Source organism: Haplochromis burtoni, unplaced genomic scaffold (assembly GCF_018398535.1).
Source record: "Haplochromis burtoni strain Fernald_Lab_line unplaced genomic scaffold, NCSU_Asbu1 Contig_9, whole genome shotgun sequence".
Taxonomy (NCBI): Eukaryota; Metazoa; Chordata; class Actinopteri; order Cichliformes; family Cichlidae; genus Haplochromis; species Haplochromis burtoni.
This window is the reverse complement of record NW_024582370.1, coordinates 3,968,734-3,985,560: the sequence shown is the minus strand read 5'-3', so window position 1 is coordinate 3,985,560 and position 16,827 is coordinate 3,968,734. Positions and strand designations below refer to the sequence as shown.

General features: G+C 39.1%; 2 protein-coding genes across 2 annotated transcripts; both read right to left on the bottom strand.

Moving 5' to 3' along the window:
• Positions 1–4: 4 nt before the first annotated feature.
• LOC102305626 (glutathione S-transferase Mu 3) lies at positions 5–3,129 on the bottom strand. Its single transcript, XM_005914908.3, has 8 exons — positions 3,033–3,129; positions 1,983–2,058; positions 1,831–1,895; positions 1,652–1,733; positions 1,410–1,507; positions 1,225–1,317; positions 490–600; positions 5–292 (listed from the first exon to the last, which is right to left on the bottom strand). Exons 1-8 carry the CDS (start codon positions 3,066–3,068, stop codon positions 206–208), a joined length of 648 nt encoding a protein of 215 aa, XP_005914970.1. The 5' UTR covers positions 3,069–3,129; the 3' UTR covers positions 5–205.
• Positions 3,130–6,310: 3,181 nt separating this feature from the next.
• Positions 6,311–10,765, bottom strand: LOC102305927 (glutathione S-transferase Mu 3). Its single transcript, XM_005914909.2, has 8 exons — positions 10,612–10,765; positions 8,168–8,243; positions 8,024–8,088; positions 7,851–7,932; positions 7,608–7,705; positions 7,418–7,513; positions 6,846–6,956; positions 6,311–6,698 (listed from the first exon to the last, which is right to left on the bottom strand). Exons 1-8 carry the CDS (start codon positions 10,645–10,647, stop codon positions 6,609–6,611), a joined length of 654 nt encoding a protein of 217 aa, XP_005914971.1. The 5' UTR covers positions 10,648–10,765; the 3' UTR covers positions 6,311–6,608.
• Between the last annotated feature and the right edge of the window lie 6,062 nt (positions 10,766–16,827).

Here is a 16,827-nt window from a genome sequence, read left to right as displayed (position 1 = left end):
TCTTTAATCTGTTTAAAAAAATGTCCTCGTGATCAGTGCAAATTATTATTTTTCCCCCCACAAACCTAAAACCATAACTGAGTTTAATGGCTTGAACATATTTTTGGCAGTGTAATGTGATTAAAGCAGGGTACAAGCAAAGTTAACATTGATGTTATTTCAGCGGTTGCATTAATTAACATTTTTCAGGACTTTCTCGGCCTTGTTACTTTCCCCACTGGGCCATCCTGTTGTTTATCGGACCCTTCATGAATCTTGGTGACTTCATGTAGGCAGCAATCCTCTCCAGAGCCTACAATGATATAGGAAGACATCTGGTTAAAAATACAAAGCAAAAGCTACCTAGCGGTGAGTTTCAGTAATGTCATTGACATGGGGGGTCCGGAAAAGAAGCCAAAGTGACTGAATAACTTTGTAGTATATATATTTGAGAAAATACAAAGTGTAAGTTGCACTGATGGTATCTGATGAACACTGAAGTCTTCTCACCTCAAAACGTTTCATTAGATCATTGAGGTTCTTGAAGTTCTCCAGGCATTTAGGCTCGAGGGCCCTGTGTTCATCCAACAGCTCGTACATAACGAAGTCCACAAAAGTGATCTGTTGAAGGCAGCAGAATTTATAGTATAATCAAACAATAATTCATGAGCACCATTAAACTTAAAGAAAGCCGGTCCTCTCTGCGAAATTTTATAGCCTATCAAAGTTCAACATTTTGTTTTCCATCCACAAACTTACTGTCTGGTTCGCTTTCATCGCTCTAATCATCTCTAAACAGCCCAGGTGTTATCAAGAACCAGTATTTATGGAAGTTTGTTTCTACCACTTAAAAAAACATTTTTGCCATTTACAAATACAAACTTTGGGTTATTAACTCCAACTTTTGGACTATTGAAATAATAACCTGACTTTTGATAGATGGCATTTTCCCCCAGTGGTTTTAACAAGCTTCCATAGTAGTCTTGGCTCAGGCAATAAAATGTGTTAACGGCTAATTGCAGAGTCAGCAGTTTGATTTTTGTAATGCAAACATCCCCCCTGACTCCTGTCCCACAGAAACAGGTGACAGTTTAGACTTGCATCCACAATGATGAGCACTTCAGTGGAAAAAACAGCCTACACAGAAATTCCTTTTCTTTTCTTTTCAAATTCTGCCCCCTAGTGTGGGCACTGAATACAAAGCAAATACAAAGACTCTCTTTTCTTGTTTATGGAGTAGCATACCTTGTCACCAACAAACCACTTTCTTCCTCCGAGGAAATCCGAGAACTGCTTCAGTGTACACTGCAGATTCTTCAGGTACTCTGGCTTCTGATCCTGATGTCAGAGAAATGAAATTGGCTTTAGTAGAAATTAGCAGTTCTAAAAATGAATAATTTTTTCTTTCTTCTTTAAAATTTAACACGCACAATGTTTAAGTAGGTCAGCTTAATAAAGGCAAGCCTGAGGTCCATGGCCTGATTCTCCAGGACGTCCACTCGGATCTTTTCATCCTCAGTCTCTCCACCTGTTATCAAACAACACCTTAGAGGTCCGAGTTACTTAAAAGCATTGGCAGTATTAGTTTGTCAATTAATATAATGTAAAAATCTACAAAGAAATTGCCTCTTTTGAACAAAGTATTAATTTGTTATAAATTTTTAAAACGTACACATGTTGTGCTTACGAGCAATGTATCTCATGATAGCATTGCTTTGCGGTATTTTCCTGTTTCCATCGACCAAGTAGGGTAGCTATGGTGAGATGTGAATTGCAGCATTAGTGTTAGCCGATGGTTTAAATTTGCAAACTTTCCAAATAATTTTATATTTACAGGTTAAACGCTCTTACGTTGGGAAAGTCCATTCCAAGTTTGAATTTAACGTCAGTCCATTGGCTCTTGTCGTAGTCGGGAGCTGCGTAAGAAAACGTGACGTGAGTAAACCCGATGTTCAGCCCGAATTATGACAGATTTGTATCACTGGGTTAAAATGCTTAGTTACCTTCCCCACAGACGTATTGCTTTTCCTCATACTTGTCTCCGGTGTACTCCAGCAGGAGGCGGATGTGCTGGCCAAGCTGCAAATGTCCAATAATCAGGTGAGACACACGTATCTGTGTTTTTTTAGGCTAGTATACTGCTAGAGTATTTGAAAGTGTGCAATTGGATAGCAACTGGAATCTTGCAGTACTGACTTAAATAATCGTAGTCTCACATGGAACGCAGGAAAAAGATTATTTGCGCATTTACGCACGTGGGACAGTAGCAGTAACTTCAATAACTCACAGATTTGCGTTGTTCTGCACATCCATTTTTAGACAAATTTCTTATTTATAAGGCAGAATAAGGCACCTGGGCTGTATTGGTCCAGAGATCACACATACTGAACCACAGTCAACCTACTCTAGCTTCTAACGGAGGTTTCATCAATTCTCCTTCAGACGTTTGCCATGCCAAACACGCGTGTAAGACCTACACTGTGTTATGTGTAGATACGTCATTGGTTCTCTTCGTTTTGGAGGACATAACTTGTGCTGCTCTTGGCAGAATGCAGTTTTCATTATTAAAAATGAATTGTGTGATGAGAAATTAGGAGGTTGGTCACCTGCAAAACTTTTGATCCACATCAATCCATTTTTGCAAATTTCATCTGATTACATCAAAGTGTTCATAGAGTCAACTCTAAAATGAAATAACATGAAAGAAAACCGCCTTGCAACCATCTTAAAGGGTTGGATACTTTAATGCGTAAAAATAAAAGGCAACAAAATAACCTCATTATATCTCTTGGACCTGTTAAAAAAGGTCAAAATTAGGAACAGTTGTTTTATTGACAGTACCTTTATTGACCTCAGCTGCTGAAGATAATCTAGATTTTTTTATTAGCTCTGTTTGATATAATAACTAAACAGCAGTGCTACAACAGTCAGTCAGCCTCCTTTGACCCTGTACGCTTAGGGTGACTTTATTACACTGTAAATACAAACTCAACATTTCCTGGATTTGTTTCAAAGTAGGAGCTCTTTAATTCAACAATGAAAGTAGAACTTACCCCGCGAGTATCCCAGTAACCCAGTATCATTGTCATTTTGAATCCCTTTTCCAAATGTAGCTGAGGGAGACCTGGGCAGCTGCGGTGGTGCAAAGTGTGGTTGGTGAGCTGCTGTCTGCAGCCTATAAAAGGGGACAACAGGTGGGCCGTGCTTCTCTTATCTTTTGGTTCATGGATACAATAAATCTGCTGCATGATGCTGGACTGTGAAGACATTCGTGTGTGTGTGTGTGTGTGTGTGTTGTGTGTGTGTGTGTGTGTGTGTGTGTGAATAGGTGTGTTGCTCAATGTCTTCCTTTCATGTAAATGTCTCATCTACACATCTGCATGCTTTATGATAATGTAATATATGATAACGAATATCCTCCACTAATAATCTGCCCTGCATGAGACTCGTCAGTGATTGACACAGACTATGTATGAATCTGTCTTGGTTATCAAAGATATAGCTGAGTCACGGTGAGTCTGCAAATCGGGATTCACAGACATCTAAAGAACAAGACGAAGACCGATATGAAGTTCATTTTTGCCAAGTCACAGTTCAGTTACCAGATTTACACTACTGTCTTTATCAGAGGACAGACTGTGCACAAGCTAGTCTACGTGCAATCTTGATGTAATTTCTCGTGCCAGATAAAACCTTCGATAAAACAAAGGGTCGTTTTGTTAAACGCGAACGTAACTTAAATATAAATCCTGTCTTCATTGTGTCCAGTACACGCTGACAGGTCAGGTCATCTTTTCTACTCATTCTTATTAAAAATGAAAGTCAAACATAAGAAAAGGCACTTAGAAGTCCCAGTAATGTGTATTTTTAACAAACACAACCAGGATTACCGAACCTTTTACAAACAGCACGTACATGTTTCTGGGTGGACACACAATGCTTTGAACAATCAGTCATACTGATGACACCAGGACCCAAACTGAAAGGAGGAGTTTGTAGAGTTGACTCACTTTCAGTTCCCTAAAAAACAAACAAACAAACAAACAAAAAAATTGGTTTAACTTGTGCAAGGACTGAACACGGAGGGAGAGGATCAGCATACGTCACTGACTGTACTATTACTCAGAGATACGTTACTCAAAATTTGATGCGTTTCTTAGTTCTTTAATTTTGAAGAGATTGAGGTTTATAATTGGTTTGAGCTTGCTGCAGAATGTGACCCACATCAGGGGTGGAGATGAGCTGGACATGAAAACAAAGCAGTCTTTGTTTCACATCTTTTTACTCGCTCTGTCATATTTCCACAGAGCTCCAATGATTATCAGCTACTAGCACAAGTGGTTACTCCCTGTGTTCTTAATCAATAATGCCCTCTATGTTTGTTACTTAAGAAACCACTTCTCAATGCATTTGCTCTGAGAGTAAGAATATTTGAAGAATACTGAAGATGGAGAATTTTCGGGGCCTCCTCCAGGTCCCACAACTATTCAACCACGATCTCCATTTTGACTATGGACATTATTAAATGGCCGTTATATCGCATTTTAAACCAGTTTGGCTGCTTTCCACCTCATCCATCTTTTTTGCAGCACCAAAAATATATTACGTTAAAAAGTTCAGGACTGGCTGTGTTAGCATTTTAAATTTGTCTGTTTGCTGTAAATTTATTTGCTACATGTAAACAAAAATGTTAATGGAGCAGGTTAAACTTGCTTTATCAAAACCTTTTGATGAACTTGAAGAGACTCACTATAGACAGATAATATAAACAGAAAAGCCATTAAAATAATATTTGAATATCTCATTTTCTAGTCTTAGATTTACTAAGTCAGGCTGTATCTGACTGTAATCTTAAACTGTCTCAAACAATCAGTGGAGACTTTGTTAATGTTCATAATAAACACTGAAAAAATTGTTTTGCGCAGTCATGATGATTTCGATCTTTGACCGCTGCATGCTAATCAGTTTGTCCTTGAGTCCACGTTAGTGTTTGTTCCCAATCTGAACATATATTTTTTTAAGCCTTTACTGAGATATTACTGCTAGTGCAGAGGCATAAGTGTGTATTTTGTTGATCTAAAAGTAAGCTGACCCTAATGGCTTCATGCTGTAGCTTGCTTTCCTTTGCTTATTTTCAGATAGGTGGCCAAACCTGTCATGTTATTTCAAGTTATAAAAGCCTGCTATCTCAGTCTACTCTATCTCTCTGGCAGCCTTCTACTCGTATATGGTCTCTACAACCTTTATTTGCTTGGCACTCTTATGGAACGCTTTCATGTAACATCTCAGTCATCCATATATGCCCTGCGCTCCTGGTGCCTTGAACTTCCACCCTCCATCCTACCTTTACAAAATTATTAATCAACATTGCTAAAATTGCAAGAAATTCTCTCTTTGTACAGTTGATGCAGATGTCTTCCATCTTTGATCAGTCAGTGTTGGAGCCAGTGTACATGCAAACTTTATTATCTGTTAACATTATGAAAGCTTGAAAAAGAAATATGACACAAACTGTGAAAATACAGAAAAACAGACAGTTCAATATTCTAATCACCCTCTTCTTCAATGGTATCCTTTTGTTTCACACCAACCGTCTTCATGTCCTCCTTCACTGCAACCATGAATCTTCTATGTAGTCTTCATCTTCTCCTCCTGCCTGGGTGCTCCATCTTCAACATCCCTTGTTCAATATATCCACGATACCCTCTCTGCACATGTCCAAACCATCTCAGCCTTGCTTCTCTAACTTTGTTTCCAAACTGCTCAACCTGAGCTGTCCCTCTGACGTACTCATTTCAGATGTTAATGATGGTGTTAATGAGAGCTGGGCAGAGATGTAGGATTTACTATGCAAAATGTAGAGGATGTTTAGTTCAACATTTGTCACACGACAAAAGAAATGTCAGAATTATGGTAACCGTTTTGACACAAAAAGATCAAACATGTTGAAAGATCAAATTCTTGGAAATATTTTAGAGCTTTTTTGTAATTTTGCTTGTCTTCAGGAACAGTTCTCCAGGCTTCTTAAAGGACATTCAGAGCACTTATTTCAATATTGGCTGCCTTTTGTCCTCTTCTCTATTGAGACATTGTTAAAAACAAACTGCCTCCATACATTTTTTTCCCTAAATCCCCCCTTCATTAAAAAATGGCTCCCTGACAGCCACCATTCCACAGAAACCATTTCTGAAGAGGCTTCAGTGGACAGTAGATGGCTCAAATCAAGAACCGGATGCATTTTCTGCTCGTGCTGCATTAAACTACATCAGATACATTTTGATGCGACTTGCTGTGCAGGACATTACGCTAAGATTGAAACACCAACAAAGAGTCAGAACAAAATTCACTTTAATGTGCCAAAAAACAAACAAACAAAAGGTTATAAATTCTAACAATAAGTGCTTTCATTAGAAATGTTTCAGTACAAATTAGTCCGGACCGCCCCAAATCTGAAATCATTAATGGTTTTACAAACGGCATGTTACGTAATTAAACACCATCAAATCTACCAGTCGGAGAGCAAAATGGCACTTTTTTTTTTTCCAGTCATGACTTTGGTGTTAATTTGACAGTTTCATTAATTAACATTTTTCAGGAATTTTCCAGGGCATAAAAGGCACTGTTATTTACTATTTGTTCCCAAATTTGGCCATCTTGTTGTTTATCGGAGCCTTCATGAATCTTGGTGACTTCATGTATGCGGCGATCTTCTCCAGAGCCTGCAATGACATAATGGCCGTTGATTAAAATAAAAACACTGGAGTTTTAAGAAACGAAAGGAAACTCCAGAGCCAACACCACACAAAGAAAGGTAAAAAATAAAGGTTAAATTACATCATTAATGCAAAGACTTTGACTGTTCTCACCTCAAAACGGTTTAAAAAGTCTGTGAGGTTCTTGCAGTCATCCAGGCATTTGGAATCAAAGAGCCTGTGTTGGTCCAACAGCTCGTACATAATGAAGTCCACAAAAGTTATCTGTTGTGAAGAAAAGTTGCATAAGCATGTTAGAAGTAACAGAATCTGTGGTGTAAATCAAACAATAAGTCACCAGCCACGTTAAACCTGCAGAGAATCAGACACTTCTGCAGCTTTATGAAGCCCTAGAACACTAAAGTTCAACACTTTGATTTTCTATCCACAAACTTACTGCCAGGTTCACCTTCTCCTCCAATTATTTATAAATCAGTTTAAGAACCAGTATTAAATTTAGGCTGCATCCTGCCTAATACTGATGAGCTAGCACAGCATAAAAAGTACAGGTTTTTCTCTGCACAACTAACAAAATAATTTATGTTCACATCTAAAAACAATGTACAATTTAGAGTGAGAAAAAGGGCCTCAAATTGTCAAATTCTGCCCCCAGTTTGTCTATTAAAGTCAAATCTGTAAAAGCAGCTTTAAAACAAGACTCCTCTCATATTTATGGACAGGTATACCTTGTCACCAGCAAACCACTTCCGATCTCCGAGGAAATCGGAGAACTGCTTTAGTGTATTTGGAAGCATCTTTAGGTAATCAGGCTTCATCTCATCCTGAAGAAACCAGAGAGATGACACTAGCGTTAGTGGAGTTTTAGGGAATTCAAAGAATATTTATGGATATTTTTTATTTTAATTAAACACTCACAAAGTTGGTGTAGCACAGCCTCACAAACCCATTTCTAAAGTCCATGGACTGGTTCTCAATGATGTCCACTCGAACCTTTTCACCCTCAGTCTCTCCACCTGTTGTCAAAGTTCACAAGATTCACATAAATAATAAAGAAACTAACAGTAATATTAGTTTAACATTGATTTACAATATAACTTGGAAAAAAAATCTTCTCAAACAAAATGCTCATGTGGTATAAATGCACGCTACTGTACTTACACATGTTGTGCTTACGAGCAATGTATCTCATGATAGCATTGCTTTGTGTTATCTTCCTGTCTCCATCCAGCAAGTAGGGTAGCTATAGTGAGATATAAATTCCAATAATAATGTTAGCTGATTGTTGCATTCTTCACAATTGAATTTTTAGTCGCACTTTAAAAAACTCTTACATTGGGAAAGTCCAGTCCAAGTTTGCTTTTTACATCAGTCCAGCAGGTCTTGTCATAGTTTGGAGCTGTGAGACATGAATTAATTAATTAGAGAGTTATGAGTTTTTTCCCCCTTTAAATCAAAAGGCTGAAATGATAAGTTACCTTCCCCACAGACATAGTATTTGTCCTCGTACTCTTCCCCAGTATACTCCAGCAGGAGGCGTATGGGCTGGGCAAGCTGCAAAAAGCCAAAAATCAGAGTTGAGAGATTTTTTTTTAATGTACATTAGCACCTCTGAACTGTAAAGTCTGCATAAGAACGTGGGCAGAGGACATGCATTGGACTTCACTTACGTAATTTACAGATTTACTGTGGTACAAACAAAATGGGCCAGTGTACACGTTTCATGACTCTGATGCCAAATTTACAGAGGGCAAGAATGTTTCCATGCACATTTTCGTAAATGAAGGACATAATTTCAGAAGTCTTGTGGTTTGTTTAGCTATAACCTGGAAGATTTAAGCCCTGCTGTGATGATGCTTTTGGAGAGAAAAGACTTTCTCCTGTCAGTCCTTCCAAACAAGACACATTTGTTCAGTCTTTTTCCCCATTTATACTCTCATGAACTTTAATATTCAACATGTTCACTGAGGCCTGCAGAATCTTGAAGATGTAGCTCTAAGGCTTTTTGCAGTTTCTCTGAGAATGGCACGGTGTGACCTTGGGGTGAATTTACTGGGACATTCACCCTTGGGAAGTTTAGCTTTTACAGTACTGCATCTGGCGCTGTGAAAACTCTTCACATGCTTGTACATGCCCAGGACACTACAGTTTGGCTCGTGTCACGCCAGCTTCAAAACATCACCCAGGTTTAAAGCTGCAATCGGATCCCTAATTCAGTCAATTCTTTGCCACATTAAAGAAAAGAAATAAAATAAAAATATGAAATTAGAGATCATTATGGCTCAACACTTCTCTATGATTACACTAGTAGCCATTAGTTAATTCCACCTAGAGTTACTCACAGAAAAGAAAAGACTTGCAAAGACAGTTTAGGCTATTAGAAAAGCACATGTTCAGATGGGTATTTTCTGGGTCAATTTTGGGATTTTGTTTGTATTATTTCTGTTACGTTATTTTGTCTGCCTCTTTAACAGCTTAACTTTGTAAATAATTAACTTTCAAGTCAACTGCTTCTTTTGGTGTTGAACTAGAAGTGAACATTGAACACAGACACTGACAGAGCCCTCCTAAGTGTGAATACTGAACCTGATATAATAAGGATTGTAGAGCAAAGCACAAATGTGGAAGTTCTGTCAAGCTTAAACCAAAATAAAATTAACCCTCTTTTTAAAAAGGTTTTTAAAAAAAATAGTTTTACAGATATACATAGGTAATATATGGCTGTTAAACTATACTGCACCACCTTGTCCTGAGGTAACTTTTAATGGAGCATGTAGAATTGGATTGATCCAAGATTGAGACGATTATAGCTAATTGAAGCACAGGTAAAAGACTTCTTGAACTCCACTTGTGGTGCAGGAAAGACTACTGCAAATATAAACCATGATACATGAAAATGATTCCAATAATCAAAACCCGAAGTAAAACATTTGAAGTAAATCTTCCAATCAGCTACATTGACTTTTACTCTACTCTTTAAAATTACAGCATTATAGCTACAAGTTTGTCTAACAAATAAAAGATCCCTGGTTCGGCCCTAGGAGGAGACACAAATCCCTTCTGGGGTGGAAGGAGTGCCCCAGGTGCAAAAACTGCAGAATAACACGTGCTCAGCTACCTGCTCAAACAACCCCCCTGTGAATAAAGAAGCTCTATAGCTGTATTATCAGCTTTAGCTCTAGATTAATTACGAAAAATATTTAAAGCGGCCACAAAGAGACAGTTTGCAGAGCCTTCTGTAATGCAAACTGCACAAAATTCCCATGCCTTATGAAAAAACGTGAACATAACTAATAAATATTTTTATTTTTTTAACGAGAGGCTGTAAGATTAAGCTCTCGTGGCTTGTTCAGATGACTTCATATGCCAGTAAGTCTAGATTAATGGGAGGAGCAGAAATTCATAAGATTTTGCAGACAGCTGAAACCATTTAGAGACTTGAACTCTTCTCACACGAGCAGCCCTGGCACTGTGTGCACACGTCCCTGTGCTTTGACAATGTAAGAGGTTTAGAAATGAATATGTCCCACACAACTAACCCTACACTAAAGTCTGACTCGTTGAATAATGTAACCTCAAATGTTACTAGCATCTCGGCTCTAAATAGCGTAACACGTCAGCTATCAGGCTACACTGACAAAGATAACAGTTTGTGTGAAGGCACGCCGAGCTCGGCTGTTTTGCAGTTACATAATAACTTAGCGAGCTTCAAACAGTTTCTATAAACAGTTACACATCTTAAAAATCAAACACACTAACGCTATCCGCTAAAGGTTAGACGCCACCGAGGTTTAAAAACAGAAAAATGGCCATGATAAGACGGGAAATCGGTATTTTAGTCGATTAGATGGAGGTTCAGCCGTTGCGAACAACTGCGGGCTGCACACATGGAGTTTTTCAGCTCCCTGTTAGCTCCACTTACCCCACGAATATCCCAGTAAGCCAGTGTCATTGGCATTTTGAATCACTTTCTGAGACCAAATGGAGCCGAAAGAGACAGTAGCTTCTGCAGCGGAGGGCAGGTCTGCACGAAGGCGGGAGATGAGCCGGTGGAGGGGGACAGGCGGAGCAAGTGGGCGGGGCGAACCGGGCGGTCACACATTGCTGCTCTGATCCGGTTCTTCGGTTTATGCATAAACAACTACTGCACGCTATGTGATTCTGTGAATCTCGTGCTAATCTCAGGCTTCTTTGTTGTCTTTAACAGGTTCTTCCTCATCTTCAATTCTGCACAGTGCAGGGCCGTGCACAGATGTTTGCATTGAGCACAGTAGGTGCTCAATGTTAACAAAGGGCACATAGAACCAGGCTGAATACCAACAAAGCACATTCATCAGGGATATAATATGGAATCGCATCATACTATATCACTGTCATCAGGTGGGGGAATGTAGCCTGTGTTTTACTGATAGGGTACAAAGTTGGTGTTGAGGGGTTGCTGCTCCTGCTGCTGCTGATAGTGCTGGAGGGCAGGGCTGTGTTGATCTGAGACTGTAGACATGGTGGCTGATTAAACAAGTATTATGGGATAATAATAAAATGCAAAGATCGGTAACAGTGCTTGGAACCTTAATGCAACAGATTTTAAAAACGGTGGAAAATAAACTAGACTCTGTCTGTTACTCACTCTTTGCCTCTCTCCCTACTTCCATCTCCACATCTGATCTGTCACTCTCAACTTGCTGTCCATCTGAGAACAAGGCACGATTTGCTGTTGCGTTAATGTATTATTTAATTATCCACACTTAAGAACTCTGGCACCTAATCCATAATAGAGTAATGATAGAAAAACGTTAAAGAACCAAACCATTACAATTGTGTTTATTACTCTTTAAATACTTGAGTAATAATTATATATCCATAAAACATGCCCACACACATGCACAATGACATTTACATCTTCTCCATAATGTATATACTATGACACACGTTTGCACCATTGTGCTGATCCATTATTATTTATTCCTGTCATGGTCCTGAGTCTGACGACTCAGTGTTTTGTGTTTCCTTATATTATTCTATGTTCTTCGTTTCAAATATCTTTTATTGAGAGCAAATGTAATTATAGTTATTGTAAATTCACATAACATAACTTATGCTCCTTTTTTTTCTCTGAACTAATAAGGCAAGTAATAAACAACAACAACAACAACAAAACAAGCAAACAGCAAAAGAAAGAGAAGAAAAAAAAAAAAAAAAAAAAAAAAAAAAAAAAACCCGCAGTCGCCCGTAATGGGTCCCGATCCCCCGGCTGCCAACAAAAGAAAGAGAAAGAAAAAGGAGACAGAACTTTATATTTTCCCAAGGTATGTAAGTAAAGGATGCCAAATTAATTCAAAATCTTTTACATTATCATTCATACTATATCTTATTTTTTCAAGGTGAAGAATGTTTATAAGTTCTGTAAGCCACATTTTTAATACAGGGATCTCGTTGCCTTTCCAAAGCTGCAGGATCAGTTTCTTTGCAATGATCAGTGCATATGACATAAACCTTTTTTGAGAGTCTTGTAAATTTTGTGTTTCTTTGGAAATCCCAAAGATGATTACTATCGGATTTGGTTCAATCTTACTTTTAAAGATGTTAGACATATAGGTAAAAATGTCATGACGACTCAGTGTTTTGTGTTTCCTTATATTATTCTATGTTCTTGTTTATTCTGGTCATGTCTTTTGTTAGGGTTTGCCATTTGTTAGGTTTCTGTTCTGTGCCTGCCTGCTCACACTTCTCTGTGTTCCCTCTGTCCATGGTGTCCCTGTGTCTGCTTGTGAATCTGTCTGTTAAGTTCATTGTTTTATTCTGAAAGTCTCTGCCTCATGTGAGTGTGTTCAGGTTACTTGTCAGCTCTGATTTCTCCCCGGTGTGTTCCCCTCCTGTCTCTCATCCCTTGATTACTGCTGTGAGTATTTAAGCCCTGTGCGTTCTCCTGCCTTTCCTTGTTCGTCTGCGTTATCTCCTTCCGTCATCCTGTGTGGTTCCCCTGCATCTGTCTACGTCTCCCTGCATCTCCGTTTGTGTCTCTAGGTTTCAGATTTGTTTTATTCTTAGTTTTCCCAGTTAGGTTTTGTCTGTTCTCGCCATCCTTTGCCTTTTGTTGTACGTCATCCTCCTCAATAAAAGCCCACTCACATCACTAGTGCCTGCATCTTGGGTCCTTTAATAAATTACACACGGCTCGCCCCGCTAGCTGTGACAATTCCTAGTGCTAAAATAACAAAGTAATAAGAACAACAACAACAACAACAAAAAGTAATACATATAAAATAATGTATTTATGATGATTCAATTTGTTTGGCTATCCATTCTGCGCAAGGCAGAAAGCTTATTAAATGTTTAAATCGTAGAGATACAATAATGTTGCTGCTGTAAAATCAGCCTTTTGACTCTTTTGAAATATGAATCTAATATAATCTGTTTCTTAATGTATTTTCTTTAAAATACAGTGTGTGTGTGTTTTTAATATCATAATTAGAATAATCCATGATTATTATAATGCCATGAACCATTGAGCAAAGCATATTACTTGATACAGATACAGTGGCTATTATTCACAGAACAAAGTTTTTAACCAGGCTGTAAACATATTTATTTCTGCTGTTAATTTATTGTAATGGACATGAACATTTTAAATACTCTTTAAATAAAACAAAATTAAATGTTCACACTTCAGATGTTTTGGTAATCGAATTGTTTTACTTGATTGGTCGATGGTAATTTTTTATGGGTGCGATTTTTTATGGGTAAGAGAATCTTGCTGATTCTCCTGGAGTGTCTCGTTTTGATCTGGTTTGTTAACACTGGCCTCTTTTTCTGAACTTGACTGCTGTACTGTCTCATACCGGGCTTGAGAATTGTCTTGTTTGGCAATGTTGGATTAATTTTCTTGTTTCTTTCTTGTGTCTTGCAGAGCCTGCAAAGACTCCTGAAGTAAGATTTTTTCTTTTTCTGTTTTTCTGTTTTCTGTTTTGCTGAGAAGGTGATTGGCTGCAGACTCCCATCTCTGCAGGACCTGTACACCTCCAGGACACTGCGGCGTGCAGCTCGGATCTCAGCTGACCCTTCTCACCCTGGACACAGTCTGTTTGACCTGCTCCCCTCAGGCAGGAGGCTCCGGTCCATTCGCACCAGAACCTCTCGCCATAAGAACAGTTTCTTCCCCTCTGCTGTTGGACACATGAACAATAACCGTATGACTGTTCCCACCCCTAACACATGACCCTACGCTGTGTCACTGCATCATTCCATGTTTGGCACTGATCACCACCTGCACTCATGTATATATCTTTCTACGTAGCACTCTTAATTCTTATTCTCATGTATATATCTCATGTATATCTCATGCACATATCTTTCTACGTAGCACTTTTAATTCTTATTCTACTTTTATTTTTTCATGTCTATTTAAGTGCTATTTATGACACTATGTTTGCACTGAAGCACCGCAGCAATTTCCTAATGTTGTAAACCTGCTCAACATTTGGCAATAAACCCCTTTCTGATTCTGATTCTGATTCTGTTTTCTGGAGTTGGTTTTTGATGTTTGTGTTCTCCTGGTTTTGCTTCGATGTGAAGCTTTGGTTTTTTCCAACTCATATTTTCGGTTTTGGACCTTCAAATCCTTTTTCTTGGAAAGAGCCTCACTGGCGCAGAGTTTTGCTTTGAGCTCTGCAAACTCACAGTGGGCTCTTTGTTCTTATTTTTGTGTTTTCCAACTTCTTCTTCTAGATTTGAGTTTTGAGGAGCTGCTCGTGGTGTTGTTCGATCTCCTCCTGCTGTTTTTTACATTGGACCTCCAAATCAGCTTCTCTAGTTCCTTAGAAATATGGTATCATATTCCTCTTCTGTGGAACCAGCTTCCAGTTTGGATTCGGGAGACAGACACTATCTCTACTTTTAAGATTAGGCTTAAAACTTTCCTTTTTGCTAAAGCATATAGTTAGGGCTGGACCAGGTGACCCTGAATCCTCCCTTAGTTATGCTGCAATAGACGTAGGCTGCCGGGGGATTCCCATGATGCATTGAGTTTTTCCTTTCCAGTCACCTTTCTCACTCACTATGTATTAACAGACCTCTCTGCATTGAATCATATCTGTTATTAACCTCTGTCTCTCTTCCACAGCATGTCTTTATCCTGTCTTCCTTCTCTCACCCCAACCGGTCGCAGCAGATGGCCCCGCCCCTCCCTGAGCCTGGTTCTGCCGGAGGTTTCTTCCTGTTAAAAGGGAGTTTTTCCTTCCCACTGTCGCCAAAGTGCTTGCTCATAGGGGGTCATATGATTGTTGGGTTTTTCTCTGTATCTATGAAGCGCCTTGAGGCGACTTTTGTTGTGATTTGGCGCTATATAAATGAAATTGAATTGAATTGAATTGAATCTAGTGGTTTTCAAGTCTGAAGAGTGTGTGTGGAGCCTCTGTGGTTTGTGTCGAAACCTTCACACTAAGCTCTGCAGCTGTGACAGCTGTGTTGCTGTCTTCAACAGTAGTGTGACTCACTTCAGGGGTGAAGTTCTCCTCTGTATTGCAAAGATCGGTGACAGCACTTGGAACCATAAGAGGAAAGGGACAGGTGCTCAAGCCCCCTCCGCCCCCGCCTCTGCACATGCCGGGCACAGTGCATCCATGGATATGGATGGGCTAAATTATGATTTATAAATCCACTTCATGTAAGCCAACTTTGAATCTTGTATGTGAGACTTTTCGTTTTATTCAGACACAGCTGAGTCATGGTGAGTCGACATATGTCACGGCTGCGATGGCAGACGTGTGGGGTTGTGGTAAGGACCCAAACGCAGGCACTGACGCAGATGCAGTGAGTGAGCTTTACCTAGTGAGGCAAAGAGGATACAGAGAAACTAGGAAAAACCTAAACTGAGAAAACTAACAAAACTGACCTGAAACCTACACATGGCGGCGACAACACAGATGGACCAGCAACAAGCAGCAGAAAACACAGGGCTTATATACTCACAGGGGCAATCAGGGAATGGGATACAGGAGGGCAACAGTTGTGAGAAATCAGAGCTGACGAGACAGGGGAAACGTAACCTGAACACACTGACATAAGACAAGGACCTTCAAAGTAAAACAGGAAATACAACAGGTATGCACAGACATGAGCTTAACACAAGACATGGCAACCGGGAGGGAACACAAAGATGTGGGACCAGGGCAGGCACAGAGACACAGAACAAAAGGAGCTCGAAATACAAAACTGAAACAAAACCTGATACTAAGAAATTCCCAACAAGAATGAACCTAAAACATAAGATAATAATCAAAACCAAAACCACTGAGTCTCTGGACCATGACAACATATTTGGACTCATTACACAGAGCAGAGCCAGTCCAAGGTTTTATGGTTTTACAGCCTTAAGCAGAATTTGAATTAGCACCCCCAACCTCAGCTAAAGCCCATATTATATTATATATATATTATATTGCCCATGATTGTTTATTTCTGTATTATAAATCTAGCACAGGAATGTCAAACCCCCTTTTTGTTTCATGTTGTGGGCCACACAACAGCCCACTTTGACCTTTTGTGGACCAGTGAAACTGCCCTTTCTATCAGTGTAAACTTTAATCCCTGAGATATTTTAATGCAGACTTAGTCTGTAGTCTGCTTAGTCTGCTTATGCCTCTTGCCGGCTCTGATACAGAGAAGTCTGAAGATCAGAAAGCTAATTCATGCATAATTTACCGTGGACATAAAGCAACAGTGATGTTCTGCTTTTAGAAAAGTTCAGTGTAAACTTATGATACAACTTGAAAAAGAAGGATATGGTGCTGTCCAACTCGTCACACTGGAGACTCTTTCTTGGATGCCTTTGTTTACTTTGTCATCATAGGGTGTTGTGTCCAGAATTTTAAAGTGAAAAATAAAATTGAATCCATTTTAAAATAAGGCTGTAACATGACAAAATGTGGAACAAGAGATACGTTGTGAATACTTTCAGGATGCACTGTATCTGCTGTGGGCACCCCTTATGAATAAGGAAGCAGTTCAAAGTAGCTTTCTTTATGTAAATTTCATTTTCAAAAGGTTATGGTCTAATAGCTACATTTTCAAGAGCTTTCTGTTGTTGTCTTCATCAGAACATCACTCCTTTGTTAAACTAAAATACCTTATTATCAGACAT